This window comes from Artibeus jamaicensis, unplaced genomic scaffold (assembly GCF_021234435.1).
Source record: "Artibeus jamaicensis isolate MK-2021 breed Jamaican fruit bat unplaced genomic scaffold, CSHL_Jam_final contig_2790, whole genome shotgun sequence".
NCBI lineage: Eukaryota > Metazoa > Chordata > Mammalia > Chiroptera > Phyllostomidae > Artibeus > Artibeus jamaicensis.
The window spans coordinates 2,144,993-2,164,552 of record NW_026521616.1 but is presented as its reverse complement, the minus strand read 5'-3'; the positions used below and the strand labels follow the sequence as shown (position 1 = coordinate 2,164,552).

The following is a 19,560-nucleotide window of genomic DNA, read 5'->3' as shown; positions in this document are numbered from 1 at the left end:
ACCTTGGGACCTCACGCAGTTCTTCCAATTGCCATCAGCTTCCCTGCCATATTTTCCTGAATCTCATCAGTGGTCTGAAATCTATTCCCTTTCGAAGGTAGGTGATTTTAGTTTGGGGAAAAGCCAGAAGTCACAGGGTGCCAAATCTGGGCTGCAGGGTGGCTGAGTCATTTGAGTGATTTGATGTTTTGTCAAAAAACTGCAAGAGACATGACGCACGTGGGGTGTGTTGTCATGATGAAGCTGTCAATCACCAGTTGCCCATAGCTGCAGCCTTATGAATCATCTCAATAGATTCCACAGAGCAATGTTTAAGCTTAATGCAAAATACGATGCAGGCTTGTTGCTCTAATCGCTCACTCATTTTGAATGTGACAGCCACACAACACAGCACACATGCTCACTCAACAGCATCTACCAGCCCCACTGACTAGTATAGTGAAGTCGTCATTGTTCAGGCACACACATTCCAGCCCATTCTCCTTGGCTGCCAGGTTACATCGATGTTGTGCAAACCAAATAAACCACTCTTGTTATATTAACAATGGCTGGACTTTTTCTGGACAGACCTTGTATATCCAAAAGAATTAAAAACATGGGGCTCCTGGCTGGTGTAGCTCAGTGGATTGAGCATGGGCCTGAGAACCAGACAATCGTGGTTCGATTCCCAGTCAGGGCACATTCCTGGGTTGCAGGCCAGATCCCTGCAGGTCAATTCCCAGCAGGGGACACACAAAAGGCAACCCATACATTGATGTTTCTCTCCCTCTCTCCTTCCCTTTCCCTCTAAAGATAAATAAGTAAAATCTTAAAAAAATAAAAGAATTAAAAACATGGGTTCAAACAGATATTTGTACACAAATGTCCACTGCAGCGTTATTTTCAATAACCAAAAGGTAGAAACAACTCAAGTATCCACCAACAGATGAACTGATAAACGAAATGTGGTATATACATACAATAGAACATTATTCAGCTATAAAATGGAATGGAGTACTAATACACACAATAAAATGGATGAAACCTGAAAACATCACTCAAAGTGAAAGAAGTCAGACACAAAAGGACAAACACCATATGATTCCACTCACATGAAATACCTCGACTAGGCACACACACACACAGATAGGAAGCAGCTTAGAGGTTAACAGGCTGGGAGAAATGAGGAGTGACTGCTTAGTGGGTGCGGAGTCTCTGTCCTGGGTGTTGAAACAGTTCTGGAAATAGATGGTTTGAACTGGTGATGTCTGCACAACATTGTAAATGCAATTAATGTCACTAAGTTGTACAATTAAAAATGATTAAAATGGCAAAACAAAACAAATGCCGCCATAGATTTAGTTGAGGGCCATTGTGTCAAGAAAGCCACGAAGCAGATGCCATCTACCTGCTTATTTCAGAAAAGTCAGTGGCCAATATTTGTGATCGCATTCTCACTGTGTTCTATGAAGCATACCTTCATGCTGCCCAGGTGACTGTGCCATTCTGCTCCACGCATTACTCCTCCTGGAATATTCTCATCTGCAAAAGCATTAAGAAGTGTAGGATCAACCAAACCAAAAGGCAAGACCCCTTCCCTAGCCCAAAGTAGCAACAGTAACGGGGGGTAGGGAAACTACCTGATTTATTTGGGCAACTGGGCTGACCCAAGTGCATTGACGGATGATTATTTGCATAAAGTGATGCCAAATGCTTCAGAGTCTCTTTGTTTTCCACTAGAAAGGAAAAAATTCAGAAGTCAGTGAAGAAATACAAAAGATGTTTTTCCAAGTTCAACTTCAGGGTTATAAGTAATTTTTCTCTCCTTCTTACACCCCACTGAGGTTTATCAAGGAGTTATTAGAATTAAACATGTGGTTCTGGTTAGCCCAGAATGGTGACTAAAAGACACATATTTTCCTTACACTAAAAGGTATTAATGGTTAGTTTAGAAAACACACTATCACACCAAATAAAACTTGCTTCGGTACGTTTAACTGCCTTCTTGGGCAGCTGTGGCCTACTGTTAATAATTTCTTGTATGCTGCACTGAAAATGACACAAACTATCTCCATATACAATGGACCCAAAAAGAGTCAACAAGCAATTGTTTTTAAGTCATTTTTTAAAAGATTTTATTTATTTAGTTTTAGAGAGAAGGGAAGGGAGGGAGTAAGAGGGAGAGAAATATCAATGTGTAAGAGCAACATCAATCGGTTGCCTCTCGGAAGCCCCCAACTGGGGACCTGGCCCCCAACCCAGGCATGTGGCCTGACCAAGAACCGAACCAGCGATCTTTTCAGTTTGCAGGCTGGCAAGCAATTGTTTACCCCACCATAAGGTACAACCAGTCAATTAAGGTTTAAAGCAGGGACAGGCTATTCTGTATTGTGGTTTATTCACTTTTACATTCCCAGTGTACACAGACATAATAATTGCTCAGTAAATGCTTGTGGACTAAACCGAACAGATGTGACAAACGGCTCCACTCAGCAAAGCTGGGCCATCATTAGATCTGATCTCTCTCTCACCAGGAACTGTTCGGACAGTTCATATATGTACAACCATATCAGGTTGGTTATTTGCTCAGGGAGTATGCTCAAATGCTCACCATTTAAAAAAAAATTTACAAGGGACATTACTTAATTGGAATTTCCTATCAAAGCTCAAATAGTATAATGTAAAGTGACATTCTAAATACCTGTTTGTACTGGCTTGTCATATGGGTATGTGACCAGCACTGAACCACCATCTAAAGCCACAGAAAGACTGAAGTCCTGTTTTCGAATCAAATTCTCAATGATGGCTTTAGTCTCAGGCTGGGAAGCATTATCTAAAAAATAAAAAAGTAAACTGTCTATAAATTTAAAATTTTAGTATAAGCAGCTAAGAAACTATTCTCTAGTTGAACAATCAGAAAGCTAACTTACCAAATCTGTAGTAAGTACTTTATTACTCCATAAGCCACTATCTCAAGCAAGAAAGGTACATTTTAGAGCATAGGTTATTTTCTGTTTACATACATCAAGATAATCGTGTAAAGGTTGATGACTCTAAGCAAGTAAGAAAACTCTTAGTGGAAACTAAAAAGGAGGAACACATCCTCCTTTAAAAAATAATTTAGGGAATATATAACCTATCCTTGAAGGTAAAGAAGATTTTCAGAGAGCAGTTGCTTTCTGTAGCATTGTTTGCAAGAGTAAAAAATTAGGAATAAACGAAGTGTCTACCAGTCCAGAAATGGTTGAATGAACCAGGGCACTGCCACACATTAACAGTACTGGTAACACGACTGTTAGAGATCTACAGGTACTGAAATGGAAGACTGTCAGTGACATACTCAATGAAAAATTTGCAGAGCAGTATGTGTAGTGGATGAGTCCATCTAAGTAAGGGAAATAGGTTCCTTCAGACGAACAAACATTATGTGTGTGCGCACGTGCACCTGTGGGAGGGTAAGAGATAAACGTCTCTCTATGACCAGTGATGGAACCTCCCAACATTACTGATTGAATTTCTAAGAAAAAGACTTTAATCACTTTTGTAAATTACAGAGGAGAAAATTTGAAGTTTTCTTGATGTCTGTATTTATTACCTTACATCTGCCACCTAGAAAAAAGTACCCCATTACTCATGTACAAAATAGGATCAACCCATCCCCTAGCAAAGAGAAATAAAATGATCTGCAGAGTACTTCGATGGCTTAAAAAATTAGTCTTACTTGTGAAGTCTGTATCCAGGTCTTTGTCGTGAGCATTTGTCTGACCTGTCTTGGAAGTGCAGTCTTTCTCCTGTGCCCTCTCTCGCCCATCTGGATTTAGAGAAGGGACGATCACAATTCTGGTCCTGTCAACCAACTAAAATGGAAACAGAAGTCAGTAAGTTTATCAGCTGTAGGTAGAGTCAAAAGGTACCTACCATGCCTCAAATGGAAAATCTTTATTGTTTGTTTTAAGCACAGATTTAAAAGGCAAAACTAAAAAAATAAAAATAATCTCCTGCTTCAAGTGCATTAAAAAAAGAAATGAAAAACTACCGCAGAACTAATGTTCACAGAGACCTCCTGATGACTCAAAATGGGGGTCAGAAAACCACTGCCTGCAGGCTAGACCCAGCCTGATGCCTGCCACTGTCATTAAAATTTCACTGGCACAGAGTCATTCCCACAATACGACACTTTTTGTGCTGCAATGCCAAGCTTGTAACAGAACACCTGCCCCCCAAAGCCTGAAATATATACTGTGTGGTCCTTTATAGGAAGTTTGCTGACCACTGGCTTGAATCAATAGTAACGATAAGGCTGTATTTTCCAGATTAAAAAACTAGAATGTATAATCTGACAAATATCAGTGTATATCCAGAAACAATGAGACAGAGGAGTTGATATCAGTATGTCAAAAATAATGAAGTAGGATATTTGTCATGCCCACATACTTTCTCCTCCAGATACTTTGTAGGCGTCAATAGCTACATACATGACATGAACTAATTTCTCATATACTTCATACTGTGGATTTCTAGTAATAAATCAGAATAGGTGATCTCTGGTTTGTTTATTCCATTAAAATAGTATATAGATTAAAAATATTTGAGACCCTTTGATTAATTGGTCCTTAAATCTCTCTACTGGGGAGATTTTCCCCCTAAAGTATCCATGCACGGGCTTCACCACAGGTCTCTCTATGTGAGTATTTTCCTGAATTTACCAAACAATTCTTTCCCTTAGTTCAAAACAAACAACAATCTAAAGTGAGCTAGTTTAAGACCAATGAGACAAGTGAGGCAAATTCTCATAAAGTAGGAGCTTTGAAATTCCTAGGTGTTTCACCTGGGGCAAACAGTCTCATAACCATGAGGTCAGTAGGTAGCAACTCTGCCCAAACACTGGAATAAACTGCGTAGCTTTTCAAGGAACACTGATGCCTCTGCGGGTGAGGCCCAGTCACTGGTGTTTTTAAAAACCTCCCAGATGTTTCTAATGTGTAGCCAGGGTTGAGAACCACTGTCCTAGATACCCTCCCATTTTAAAAAAAGAACGAAAATGTCATTGAGATATGCAACTCACATGAAACCGTGCATGGAATTTACTTTGCCTAAGGTTGTGAAATACTTTTTGATCAAGTGTGACATAAATTAGTTAACCTTATCGAATCCCACAGTTTCCTTCTGATTCTAATCAAGACATATACTCTTCCCAAATTCCCTTTAGGGGAGGAGGTATGGTGTAAGCAAACAGCGCACAGGTTTTAGAGTGAGAGACACTGGGTTCAGTTCTAGTTTTACCACTTACTAGCTGTGTGACTTCATGCAAGTTATCGAATACCTCTGTCTCAGGTTTCACATGTATAAAATGGAGATAACAATTACAGGGTTGATGATTAAATTATGATGGATGTAAAGTACTTGTTATGAAGCCTGGCAGACAGTGGGTACTAAATAAATGTTAGTTCCTTTCTCCTCTAATTTCTATATAGACAGTGTCAATCGGTGAGTGTTCCAGAAGCACACACACTCTTTCCTTCTGTAACACAACACAGAACTAGGTTGCTTAACCCTAGGTGCCTTAAGCCTATGAATCAAAGTTCTTTTTGCAGTCATGGATGGGTAAAGTAGACAACGCCATGTTGCTTTTTCTAAAATCTCTAGTCAGCCAAGATATCCAATAATTCTACATTTATTACATGAAAACAAACTATTTGTCTTTCACCTAATTTTTTACTATAGTATTCTAGTTACAAATAACTAGGAATGAAAGTCCCTGAAGTTAGAATGTACAAAATGGTAAGGGAAGATTGGAGGGATCGACTATTAAATAAGGAAGCAGATAACTGAATAGAAATCTTTAATATTTTTCCTCCATGTCTCTTAATTGTATCCAAAAAAGAAATAATAGAAAGACACTATTTATAATGAGTATATACAATGATCCATTTTAAAAAGTAAAGTTTATAATGCACTAAAAGTGCCTGTGTAAAATCTAAGGAGAAATTAAATTTTCAAAATGATGCCTTGATATCTATGTAGCACAGAGCTTTTCCCCTTTAAAGCAGGTCAAAACAGTCTGTTCTCTTACTTGGGTAACAGCTGGATTCTTTTTGTAGTTTAGGCAGAGAAATTCTGCGAGAGCCAAAAGCAGTTCAGTTCCAACAGGAGCATTTCCATGGATACCAGCAACAAAACGGATCTTCGGTTCTTCAGGCTCAGACACGTTGGGCTTATTGGATATTTCAAGGGACCAAATTTGACGATATTCCACACTCTGTCCCAAACTTTCAAAAACCAGAAACACAAATTTAGCCAGTAATCGAGCATTATATAATGCTTTGATTATATGTTAATGCTGGCATAATTTCTTTAAAGAAAACGAAACATGAAAAGTATTACAAAACCTTTAAAGAAGATTATCCTCATGCCAAAAGACCTTAAGAAAATTAGTTTTCCTTGACCAAAAAAGAGAAGTGGCGAAAGATTATGACTTAGCTTTGCATTCCTCCAAATTCAGTCTTTCTCATACCATTTTCACAGCAGTGGTCCTATCCCACACAATCTTCACTGATATTTAGTTAACATACAAGGGGGACCCAAACCGGCCCCAGAATTTATTTATAAAAAAATGTGTGTCTATTCTTACATGTTTAAATTTCAGTCACCTTCCAAGTACTCCCCATTTGATGTAATACACCTATAGAAATGTTTTTCCACTGCTCAAAAACAGTTTTTGAGCTAGTTGATTTTGATACCTTTTAGTACTTCTGCTGTTTTTGGTTTCACCTCTTCCACAGGGACAAAACATTTCCCTCTGAGATCTCTTTTCATCCAGGAAAATAAACAACGTTGCTGGGGGCAAGACTGAGTGAATAGGGAAGGTGGGGCATGGGGTCATGCTGTTTTTCTGGCCCCAAACTGCTGAACATTCAGCGTGGTGTGGGCAGGTGCCCTTGGTAAATCACCCATCATGAAACAGGCAAATGCACTGAGCCTTCAAAAAAAATCAGTGAAGCCCAATGTAGCCTCTCACAATGACATCAGCTGATACACTGATATAGATGGGTTCCTAAAATATAACAGGGGAAGCCTGTATTACAAGGAGGCCACACTCCAGAAGATAATTCTGTTTTATTTGGGGACATCCCCCTCACTTAAATTTTTATTTTGGAAAAATATGAATATGAAAAATGTAGAGAATCTTACTTTTAAATAGAAATTTAGATAACTTTAGACTTTACTATAAATGCAATACCAGTAGTATCACAGTAAAAATGACTTAAAATGCTCTCCTTGCCCAAGACCTCTGCTTTCTTTGATATAAAAGATTTACCACAGTTAGATAGAAAAATATATTCACATTAAGTTGAGAAGAATTAACAGAACAGAAAAATTATTGCTTCCTGACCATGGAAGCTATTCAATGGAACTTGGCACCCGTCTGTGGACCACGCAAACGACCTGTGCCCACCGCTGGCAGCTGTTGTGTACTTTGGGGGAAATGTTTAACTAAAAAGTCATCTTGAATCGAAAGGTTAAAAAATTTAAATGAACAAAGTAAATGGATAGCAAAATAATTTCCTATTATTTTATTTTAAAATAGGCTCTATGTGGCACTAAGATAGACAATATTAAAACCTAAACTGGGCAGAAATAGTCAAGAATTAGTTTAGGAAGAAAGACAATTAGTATTGCCAAAGCAACTATCACTCTTTTCATCTATGAACATTATCAACCAGAATTTGAAAAACTAAGTTTACTGGTAAAATTAAAAGGACCAATGATGAAAAACAAAGTAAAGAAGTAAAAAGCTAGATAACATTCATTAGGTATGCAGCAGAGAACTGCAAGCTCTGGGCAACATGTGAAGGCCCTTTCCCAGCAAACAATAGAAATCAACAAATCCAGGAAATAGTTTTGTTGTAACTGCAACAAGACCTAAAGACGATTTACAATGAAACGGTGAAAGTGAGGTACAGAAGCCCTAGGAAGTGAAGATAAAGCCAGTCTCAGCCATCGGTTTTACAGTAGCCATTCTGCATATTTTCCTGAGAATGTCAATCACGTAAGTCCCTAAGGCTTCAGGGAACAGCATCGGTTCAACTGGGGATAGATATGAGCAGTGATTTTTAGCCTGTAAATACTACCTTATATGGGAACAGAATCTTTGTAGCTGTGAATATGTTAAGGCACTCACTTTCAACCCTTTCATCTCACTGCACACACAAACTAAAATTCTGCGGCACACCAAAAAATGTATTTCTTGCCAATGTGACAAAAAATGGGTATAATTTTGATTCATTCACAATGGATGGCTGTTACTGTGTTAGCTGTTGTCATTTGTTTTTATTTGACAATCTAAGGGAAAAGAGGTCAGTGCTCCTGACTAAATAAGTCAGGTACCGCATGCTTTAAAAAATCTTGTGGCACGCCAGTGTCCCTCTTGTGGCACACCAGGTGAAAACTGCTAGACTAGAGTACAGAAAATGACAGTAACCAGGCTGAAATTTCTAATTTGAAAAAAAGAACAATCCCGGACAAACTCATAGTTCCAAATTTGTTCTTTGCTCCCAGCAAAATAAACTAAGTAATATGTAGTCAGAACATGAATCTGCAGCTAAAAAGTGAAAAGGTTTTTAAAGCAGTCGAAGCAATCACTAGCAAGAAAAATTTTACATTTCCTGTGGGCACAAGACATACATTGCTAATCTAACAAGTTATTCTCCTCCAGATTTCCAAGATTCATTGTTAGAAAGCTCTCAAAGCAAATATGTTTTGAAATAAGTAAACTTCAACTCTATACATTCAGCTCCCAAATAAATTACCAGAACTGTTCAACATAGGTTATGTTGAATGTAACTTCTTAAAAAACAAACAAAGGAAAAACAGAAAAGCAAGGCAGTAAGAAGGTGACCCTTACTTGGTAAGGTTTGTAATATGTGGGTAGTTCATCACAAGTCCTCTCAGAAACTCTGACAAGTCTTTGTATGAATGGTATCGATAAAGAGCCAGGTTTGAGGAGGAGCGTAACATGAGGCCTTCCAAACCGTTCTCGGCTGAGAGGTCTTTAATTAAAGCTTCAAACTCTTTAGTAGTTGGGTCACTGGCGTCATCAGTGTTGGTGCTATCTCCTTTTCCTTTCTTCGATTCATTGTTTGAATCTGTTGAAGATCGAACAAGTGTGAAGTTGACCTGAATGGCACCGTCACTCTTTACGGTCACGTTCTTGGTAACTGGATTATACCTGTGATAAAGGAGAGAGATCAGAGCCACGCCTCCGCGGCTGGAGTGCACGAGCCCTGGAGAAACAGCATGCAGACGATACGTGAATCCTGGAGATAAACGTGGTGCCTCTTCCCAAAAGAGTCAAATTTTTAATTTTGTGATAATTTGTTTTAAACATTCAACAAAGAACAGACGTGGGCAGACTATAAAACATACATGAGTTTTTAAGATTAAATACATGACTTCAAGAGCAAATTTGTACTAGCAGTGGATACCCTCATGTGTCCTGGAATCCGAGTTCACTCGTCTGTCATCAGGATGTATGGCTGGGAAAGTCTGCAAGGTACTAACTTAGGACATTATTTCCAAACACATCATTCTTGCCCTATTTTTCAGATACCTTGCTGCTTTAGTTTTTTCCAATACTAGGCCAAAAAGGAAGAAAAACAAGAAAGACCTCATTACTCTATGGACCACTAAATATTTGAAAATCACTTTTTTAAAGGGTAATGAAAACTATAAATGTTTTCATATACTTACCCTTACTTCAATGGGTGTTCAAACTAATTCTTCAGAAATAAGATAGCTAGTAGGGGGAAGAATATCCTGTGGTAACATCTGCACTTACCAAATATAAAAAAGAAAACTACAAGAGGGTAAAAATGGTAAGCTTCAAATTAAACAGTCGGGTGGTCCAATTCTAAGCTTTTTGTAAAGGAGGGGGAAATAAAGAAAATTAATTTTTTTCCAAGGAAATAAAAGTCCTAAGTTAATTTTCTCTTTTTAAGTAAGTAGCCTTTGTGGAAAGAAAAACCTGTAAAAAAGATAAAAATGTCCTTTCCTAAAAAATTTGCAATAAGAAAGAAAATGGTACTGAAGCAATAAAGCATTAACGTATAATAATGAAACCTGGGTGTCTGGCTGGGATGGGGGTAAAAGGCAGAAAACTGTACTTGAACAATTAAAATTAAAATTAAATAAAGAATAAATAATTTAGAATAAAAAGGGGGTGTCTAAGAAAGAGTATTGGGCAACATGACTGAAGCGTGCAGCAGGGCAGGAGTCTTCTCCCCCAACTAACAGGTGCTTCCCAGATCGGTTGGTTACCAACAGTGAAGGGAACCACTCACTGTGGCTTTACAGGTGGACGGGGCAGGTGATCTGAGGTGGGAAGGGCAGAAGAGGCCCCCGTCCAAGGTTCCTAATTTCACAAATCCCTTACATTGAATAGTTTATATCCTCGCTTTGCAACCAGAGGAGAGTCATGTGTAACCAGCTCTAAACTTCGTAGCATTAAACTCAAGGTTGCTTGGCCTCTTTAGGGCTGTCTGGTAATAACCCTCCAGGATGGAACTATGTTTGTCTTATTCCCAAGTGCTCAATTTCAAAGTATTCAGTCACTCACCCTCGAGCAGATGCTGTGATTTTGTAAATTCCTGGAACCAAGAGACGCCAATAGTCTCCAGTTTTGTAAGTAGTCACTGGGTGGTTTATTTCAGCAACACTAATGGTGGCATTTAATATGCCCCTGCCGTCTGTGGCATCGAGGACAAATCCTTTGACACCCTGATGAATCTGGATAAAGCACAAGGAGACCAAGATCATCATCTAATTATTCTGGGAGCTCATATCCAAAATAACGGACTGTTAGTAATGTAAACATGTGGAACGAATAGCACTTTAGGAGTTTAGAGTAAAGCTAGACGTAAATGCCTATTAAACAAACTATTTTAGTTTCTGAAAGGCTAATTTTTCATAGGCTAGGTTTGTCTTTACCATAAATATTATAAAACACACTGTTTAAACTGAGCACACTGACAACTTCAGAATATAGGACATTTGGCAAGAAAACTGGCTTGGCTTCTTTAGAATGGAAATGTCAAGCCCTGGCTGGTGTAGCACAGTGGATTGAGCGCGGGCCTGCAAACCAATCTCGGTTCGATTCCCAGGGTACATGCCAGGGTTGCAGGCTGGTTCCCTGCAGGCCGGTTCCCTGCATGTCAGTTCCCAGCAGGGGACGCACGAGAGGCAACCATACATTGATGTTTCTCTCCCTCTTGCCTTTCCTTCCTCTCTAAAGAAATAAAATCTTAAAAAAAAAAAGTCATAAAAAATAGAAGGACTATTCTAGAATAAAGCGAGCAAAAGTTGTGATAACCAAATGCAATGCATAAAGCTTGACTTAATCCTGGTTTTAAAATATAACTATAAAAATCATTTGTGGTACAAGAGGTAGAAATGTAAATGTGGACTAGGTACTAAGTAATAATATTAGGGAATTACTGCTAATAATCTTAGGTGAGATCATGGCATTTGAGGATGGCAAATAGGAGAATATATGCTTATTTTTAGAAAATATATTCTGAAATATTTGGGTATAAAATATCATAACAGCTATAATTTACACTGAAATAGTTCAGCAAACAGGTGTGTGTATTTATACACAATTTATAATAAAGCAAATACAGTAAAATGTTAAAAGTTGTTAAATCTAAGTAAAGGAACAGTAAAACAGGTGTGTGTATAATTTATAACAAAGCAAATACAGTAAAATGTTAAAAGTTGTTAAATCTAAGTAAAGGAACAGTAGTGTTTATTGTATCTGTCTTATAACATTTCTGTGTATTTAAAATTTTTTAGCATAAAATGGTTTTAAAAATTAGTACGCACACTCAGAGCTTTTATGCTACTCCAGCAAAAAAAGTAAAGCCGAAAAGTTCTGACACAAAGTATTGGTTAGATTATCTGAATAATTAACCATTATCAGCATATTTCTTATAGTCTTACCTATTGGTCACCATGCATATCCAAACAAAAGGAAATAAATCATTTCACACTAAACCATTGGCAAAAATAAAAAGAATAAAAGTACCCCATAGCCCATCTTTTTATCACTTGACAGATGCTTATGTGTGTGTCCAATTAATGTTAGCCTTTCATAAAGACAGGGTAAAAAGTGGCCACTAGCAATTAAAAGTAAACATCACTGCAGTGTTTAATCATTTACAACTCTTTCCCATGCATACAAATTAAACTTACTTCCATTCATGAATTTTCTAGATAACTGTACTAAAACACGACAGCCCAAATTGGAATTCAATAGGGTGTATTTTAAAATCACCACATGAAAATCGGATGTAACCTCTTGCTTTGGGGAGAAATTTCATACTTCACTCCTGAGTAGTTACCTGTTTCATAAACTGGATTAGAGATCTTCGATTCTGTTCCCAAAATTTTGGCAGATCCTTTTCCAATGGGTATTTCACACAACCTAGTTCAATAGTCACTTCAAAGCAGTTTGTTTGTAAATAGTTCCAGTCCTGCATGCCACCTAAAGGATACAAAATTAAAATCAGTCAATTCTAACTTGAGCTAGTTGCTCAGGGCCTAAAAGGTAAGCAACATTGCCAGTGAAAATCCAAACTCATCTTTTCTCAGCATTGGTTGAAAAACAATAATGTGTTCATTTGAGAGCTGTTTGATGCTTGTGGTACAGGTAAAACACTTTTACTTTCATGTTCAAGAAGAATTCAAGCTCAGCTTACCCTTGTCTTATTAGCACATCTAAGGTTCCTTGTAATATAGCCAGAGGTAAAATATAACACCTGTATCAAAAGTTAGTACATTATTTTTATTCAAGGTGTACCAAATGTAAAAATAGCTGAAAAGGTTATTTGAATATTGTAAACTATTTAAACAATATCTTTAAAAGAATAATTCTTTTCCAAAATTAAAAAATTAGTAACAAGCAGCACCATCCAGGGAAACAGAAAATCCATCCAATTATATGACCTTAATTTAAAAGAATGTTTGTTTACCTGGGACATTATACCAACTAGCCCCGTTTGTTATTCCATGAGGAAAGTATTCATTAGGGTATATATTCTTGCAAGGTCTTCCTTGAAACATCTGGGAATTTTCCTGAGGAGGAGAGAAAAAGCACCTTTATTTATATTTATTTGTATCTACATCAAAAAATACAGGAAGGATAAGGAAAAAGAACAAAAGCAGTTAATAAGGAGGTGTATGTGGAGGTGGAAATGAGATGCATGGAGCCATGGGAAGCAGCGAGACTTTTCAACGCGTAGCTTCCTAAGCCATTTTAATTTGTTAACATATGACTATTATCTATTTTTTGAATCAAAATTAAATGTGCTCTGGAAAAAACTGGACTCTAACTTCCTACAATTGAACTAATCCAACTCTTTTAAAAAGTTCATATTGGTATTTTCATTTTATGTTTTTAAGAACCTTAAAGTCCAGAAAAGATCATTCACATACAATGTGCATTAAGCAGCCTTTTCTGACTTCTAGGGGAACTTCTAAGGCAGCCAGCCCCTTATGCTTTGAGTGCACTCTGCACAGTTCTCCTGCCCTGTTCCAACTGGTTGCACCTTTTCTCTTCCCTAAAAAAACACAACACACACTAGTCCTTCAAATGGCAGTGTCTTTGTGTGCCCAACATCTAGCACAGTGTGCAGCACGCAGTACATGGGCAACCCCTTACTCAATGAAGGGTAAAAGAACTGCCACGAAAGCACAAATAAATGCTAGTGGAATCCAGAGAAGAGAAAGATTACTTCTGACCAGAGTGGCAGGGACAGCTTTAAAAGATGGTCAAAACTTCATTTCTTGCTTTTGGAAGTACAAAAGTACAGAAAAGTATGAAGAGAAAAAAAAATAACAAGGTCCCATTTCCACCCCTGGGAATTAACCATTTAACTTTAAAACACATAAACAGCTCCCTTTCATAAACTTACTACACCAATTACAGGCTTATGATCCCACTGCTCTCTTGTCAAATAAAAATTATTTTAGATTACTGTGATGCTCTCTTGCTTTCTGGTTTTTCCACTGGAGACTTGCATAATCTTCTACGTCTTTCTCTTTCTCCATTTCCATCAATATCTATACAGCTATCAATTTAATTATTTAGATATATTGCTGTACTAATATAATATGTATATTATAAACCTGCATAAAAATAAAAATTTTAAGAACAAATTTAAAAATACATATTTCTAATATTTTTATCTAGTATAAATCCCACTCCGGACACCACAGTTTTAGGTAGTACTAATATTTCAACTTTATTCTTAGAGCAGTAAGAAGCCAGTGAATGTTTCTGAAGAAAGGGTAATATGTGGTATATTCACGGCTCTGGGAAGTTTATTCTGGTTATCATGTTAAAGATGGACCACAGCCAGAAAGACCCATCAGAGCACTGCTGGAAAAGTCCAAGTGAGAGATAGTGAGCTCGGAAAAGGCTGGGGCAGTTTTACTTTACCATGCGCATTTTACTATCTCCCTTATTTCTCAATGCTCTACTTTGACAGTTTTTAAAAAATCTAATTAAAATGTTAAAAGCAAACATTTTGGCAAGACTAAAGGTGAGGATGTAGGTGTCCAGTCTCAGGCCATACACAAAGAAAGAATCTAAAAGTTATACACCAAGATACTAAATAATTGATGATCTCTAGGTTTATTTTCTTTTTTTGGTTGCCTATATCTTCTAAACTTTTCACAATAACTTTCATTGTATGATAGAATTTTTTAAAGAAACATTACATAGTGTAAATGAATTTGCCAAGACATTAAAAATGGCAAAGGACATACTTTGGAAAGGGGAAAAAAAGTAAGACATGGTATTGAGCCAATGAGAGGAAAAACAGCTCTCTATTACAGAGCTCTCTACTACATAACGGGACAGAAATCAAGGGGAGACTATATTAGTGTCAGACTCTGTGGTCAAGAAAATTTAAAAAAAAAAGGATTTGGCACCCGTGGGGGGCACAGAAGGGGTCAAAATTCATTCTTTTGCATGTGAACACCCAGTTTTCCCATTGCCATTGGCTGAAAAGATTATTCTTTCCCCATTAAATTGTCCTTGTGCCCACTGTAAAAAAAAAAATCAACTGACCATAAATGTAAGAGTTTATTTCTGGACTCTCAGTTCTATTTCATTGATCTACATGTACACCCTTATGCCAGTATGATAGTATTTTAATTACTGTAGCCTTGTAGTAAGTTTGAAATTGGGAAGTATAAGGCCTTTAACTCTTATAATTTATGCCTCATTTTGGAGGTAATTTTGTCTTTTTCTTCCATTTCTTTCCTGAGTTCTATCAACTCTGCTTCATTTCTTCCTGTTTCTTTTTCTTGCTCTTTTTATTTTTAAATATCTAGGCCCACATGACTATAGCATTTTTCTTTTTTAATCTGTTAATATAGTAAATTAAACTGACTCATATTCAAACGTTGAGACAGAAAGTAGGCATAGACAATATGTAAAAGAATGGATGTGACTGTGTGTCAGTAAAACTTTATTTGAAAAAAACAGGTGCTAGGCTAGATTTGGCCCCAGAGCTGTAGTTTGTAAAGCCCCATGTTAGGTTACTTTACTAGTTTTATAACTTAAGTACTAGTCAAGTGAAATAAAGTAGCATGCATATGTTCCAGGTACTGTGCTAAAATACACAGATGGAAAGACAGTACCTGAGCTTAAAGGCTAATAGGGAAATACATTTACTATGTTCAAACATGATATGGGAAACAGAGAAGGAAAATTAATAAGGCTGCCCAAAAGGAATTGTGGAAGGCTTAACCTTCTGAAAGCACCCAATCTGAGTCCCACAGGACTTGGTTCACTGCATTTTTTTTGAATGTACAGAATTAGTTGTATAGCATATTATGCTTAAGCACAAGCCTACCTTGGAATAAGAAAGTGCTATTTGTTGAAACACAGCATCATCTGGTGATTTACTGTACGTGGCAAGCCCTTGTTCATCATCGTCAAAAGGGTAGTTAACCACTAAAGAACCTACCAGGGAAAAGAGGAAAAGATGTCATGTTAACCGTTTCAAGATGAATCATTAATATAGTTAGTTTTTCATAATACTGTCAGAGACGGGAAACCAATACAATTTTCCAAGGCTAATTTCTTCCACAGAAATGAAAAAGTCGCTCACTTCCTGAATAGAAAATGCAAATAGATAACTAAAATATTAAATACTGTGCATGACACTTAAAGGTTGTCTTAACTGGAAAGGTCTTGGGGATTTACCTGAATTTATAGGTATAATTTACATGTCAAGGCTGAAACTAGAAGAAAACAGGCTTAATTTAAATAATTTTATTGTTGTAATACATAGGATCAGAAAAACTGAGCAAAATTTGATACTTTTTCAGTGAAATTCAGATATTTACAGGGCCATGAAATCTTAAAATAAGGGATCCTTGGCTTCCTTCCTCAGGGCAGTGGGCACTGGGTCCTTCTGTGGAGGCTCAGGCAGTACTGACCTGAGGCCCTCACCACCAGGCTGCCTGGCAGCACTTGCCCAGCACTCGCCCAGCACTTGCCCAGCACTCGCCCAGACCATGGCCTTGTCCTAAGAGCTCACCTGCATCTACTTGGCCCTTGGCCCTTATCCTGCACAACAACGAGGTGACAGTCATGGAGGATAAGATCAACGCCCTCATTAAGCAGCTGGTGTAAATGTTGAACCTTTCTGGCCAGGCCTGTTTGCAAAGGCTCCGGCCAATGTCGACAATGGGAGCCTCATCTGCAATGCAGGGGCTAGTGGACCTGCCTCAACGGCTAATACTGCAGTAGCAAGATGTCCTCCCTCCACCACTACTGCTTCAGCTGAGAAGGAAGTGGAAGCAAAGAAAGAAAAATCTGCAGAGTCTGATGATGACATGGATTTTCATCTTTTTGACTAAACTTCTTTTGTAATACCTTCAATAAGAAGCTGAAATCTGAAAATAAAAAAAAGAAGGGACCCATCTCATTCTGCAGATGTGGAGTCTAAAACAGAGAGGTTAAATGGTATATATATGGATAGCAGAGCTAGCCCTGATCTACACTCAGAAAAAAAATGCTTTATTTTCTGACCTACAATTAGAAAATAAAAATATCTCCTGCTCATATTAAAAATTAGTCAGTTGGAGTTATATCATATGATTTTTCATGACCTAAGGTAAATAAAGTGATGCTTTATGACATGTGTAAAGGACATCAACTCCCTTCATGCTCCCCACAGGGCAAAGAGCAGCTTGGGTGCCTCTGAGACAAGAGCCCAGAGCTGCACATGCCTACTCCTCCACCAGAGGGTGGATCCCATATTTTCCAGTTAGTTCCTTGTTTTCATTTGCCCATTGTCCATTCCATTCATTTTGCCTCCACCCAGCCATTCAGTCACCTTGGCTTTTTTTTTTCTTTTTACCACGCCACTTCATGAGAATGGAAGTGAAGGAACACATTTAACTTAAACTCAGATGAAGTAATACCATGATAACAAATATCAGCAAACATTTATATATCTAAAAAAAATGCTCTTTAAGAGTATGAAGAAGTATGTTCATTCTACTCCCCCAAATAGTTCTAACAAGAACTTTAACACTTCTTCTGAGACAAATTTCTCAAAAATATTTGACTTCACCCTGGACCTATGACCCATTTCTAAAACTTCAAACCAAGGAGTGGGCAGTGCACAGGAGAGCAACAGGGGAAAACTGGGACAACTATAACAGAGTAACAGTAAAAATAAATAACTAAAATAAAAAGGCAAACAAAAAATGTCAACATCAACACCTACTCAATACTGTCAAATTGCTAATTTTTGAAGGCCAAAAAATAAGGTCATAAAAGACTTAAAATACTTCTATGAAACATTTATTTTAAAAAATGATATCAATACAGAAGCATAAACAATGAAAGAAAAATAGATAAATTTGACTTAATAATTAAGAACTTTTGTGCATCAAATGTTATTAACAAAGTCAAAATACCACCCGTAGAACGAGAGAAAATATTATCAAATCAGCAATCTGATAAGGTTAGAGAATCCAGACTATACAAAGAACAATTACAAGTCAACAAAAAGACAAAAAACAAAAACAATTAAAAACAGGCAAAAACTTAAACAGATGTCTCCAAAGAAGATATACAAATGGCCAACAAGCACACAAGATGTTCAACATATTTAGTCAATAGGGAAATGCAAATCAAAACCATAATAAGATACCACTTTTCACCCACAAGAATGGCCATAATAAAAAAAAATAACAAGCACTGGTGAGGATGTGGAGAAACTGGAAGTCTTATACATGCTGATTGGAATGTAAAATAGTTTAGTTACTGTGAAAGTAGTTTGGCAATTCCTTGAAAAGCCAAACATAAAATTACCCAAAAGAATTGAAAACAGGGATTCAAGAAGATAATGTATTCCAATGTAGTATTATTCATGATAGTAAAAACGTAGAAACAACCTAAATATCCATAAATAGAGAAATAAACAAATTGTAGTATGTGATAGAACATTCAGCCATAAAAAGGAATGAAGTAATAATACATGCTACAAATATAAATGAACCTTGAAAACACTGTGCTAAATGAAAGGCAAGAGACCAAAAGAGGTGATATATTGTATGATTCCACTACTGTAAAATGTCCAGAACAGGCAAGTCTACAGGGACAGAACACAGACTGGAGACTGCCAGGCCTCAAGGGAAGGGGGACAAGGGAGTGACTGCTCAGTGGACAAGGAGATGAAACACTGTGGAACTGGGTAGAGATGGTGCTTGCACTGTGAACACACTAAAAACATTATTGAATTGTTCCAACATGGTTCATTTCATGTTATATAAATTTCATCTAAAAAAATTAGTGTCAAAATGTACAAAAAGGAACCTTACTTTTCTCTATACTCTTTCAATATCCTTCTAAATTGAAATCCTCTTTTAAACTTCTTTGCCAATAGTCCAAAACCCATTTAAAGATTTAAGATGAGAAGACAAAATATGCCATGGAAAGAAACACATCTACTCGACTGAAGGTGAATTTCCCACCATAACAAAGTCTTGATACCACATGTATAAGTTTGTATTTTTTTCCACTGGAATGTAACTAGTAGGTAAGTTTTGAGGTTTAGCCAACATATGTGATGTATTTTCAGAATATTTTAAATAACTCAATATAAAAATATTTTCTATCAAAAATATTTGTACATAAAATATTTTTAAAAGTTATTTTGCCAACCTGGCTATAACACAACTTCTATTTGGGTCTTTGAGAATCATCCATGATTACCAACTGTGGAAGTATTTTTTTTCTTCTACTGTCAAGCTTTCAAAGCAATTTTTTAGAGAATCTCAATTCTCTAACTTAACATCTTAAATCTAAATATTCTAAGTATATACACTGTCATTCTAAAATGGAGTGACATTTTAGGTTAATGTATGTGTCATCAAATCTCAGTTGTGATACTTCTTCAAATATTCCAACAAACATTAACATTACATTTCTTCCCCCTTACCCCTGGTGCTAATACCTTCACTTAAGAAAAAAAACTTTATTGAGATATAATTCAC

At 37.0% G+C, this 19,560-nt stretch overlaps 1 protein-coding gene and 1 pseudogene across 1 annotated transcript in view; one reads left to right on the top strand and one right to left on the bottom strand.

The window, feature by feature from the left end:
- CPD (carboxypeptidase D) overlaps window positions 1-19,560 on the bottom strand; it is a 64,904-nt gene that overhangs the window by 9,982 nt on the left and 35,362 nt on the right. Inside the window, exons 8-17 of the mRNA XM_037162776.2 lie at window positions 15,900-16,009; window positions 13,008-13,110; window positions 12,378-12,520; window positions 10,595-10,764; window positions 8,885-9,208; window positions 6,053-6,248; window positions 3,701-3,836; window positions 2,681-2,812; window positions 1,620-1,715; window positions 1,457-1,521 (exon numbers count right to left, since the gene is read on the bottom strand). Of these exons, the coding sequence (XP_037018671.2) occupies window positions 1,457-1,521; window positions 1,620-1,715; window positions 2,681-2,812; window positions 3,701-3,836; window positions 6,053-6,248; window positions 8,885-9,208; window positions 10,595-10,764; window positions 12,378-12,520; window positions 13,008-13,110; window positions 15,900-16,009 (1,475 nt within the window). The remainder of the gene's footprint in view (window positions 1-1,456; window positions 1,522-1,619; window positions 1,716-2,680; window positions 2,813-3,700; window positions 3,837-6,052; window positions 6,249-8,884; window positions 9,209-10,594; window positions 10,765-12,377; window positions 12,521-13,007; window positions 13,111-15,899; window positions 16,010-19,560) is intronic.
- On the top strand, window positions 16,567-16,911 carry LOC119061990 (60S acidic ribosomal protein P1-like; annotated as a pseudogene).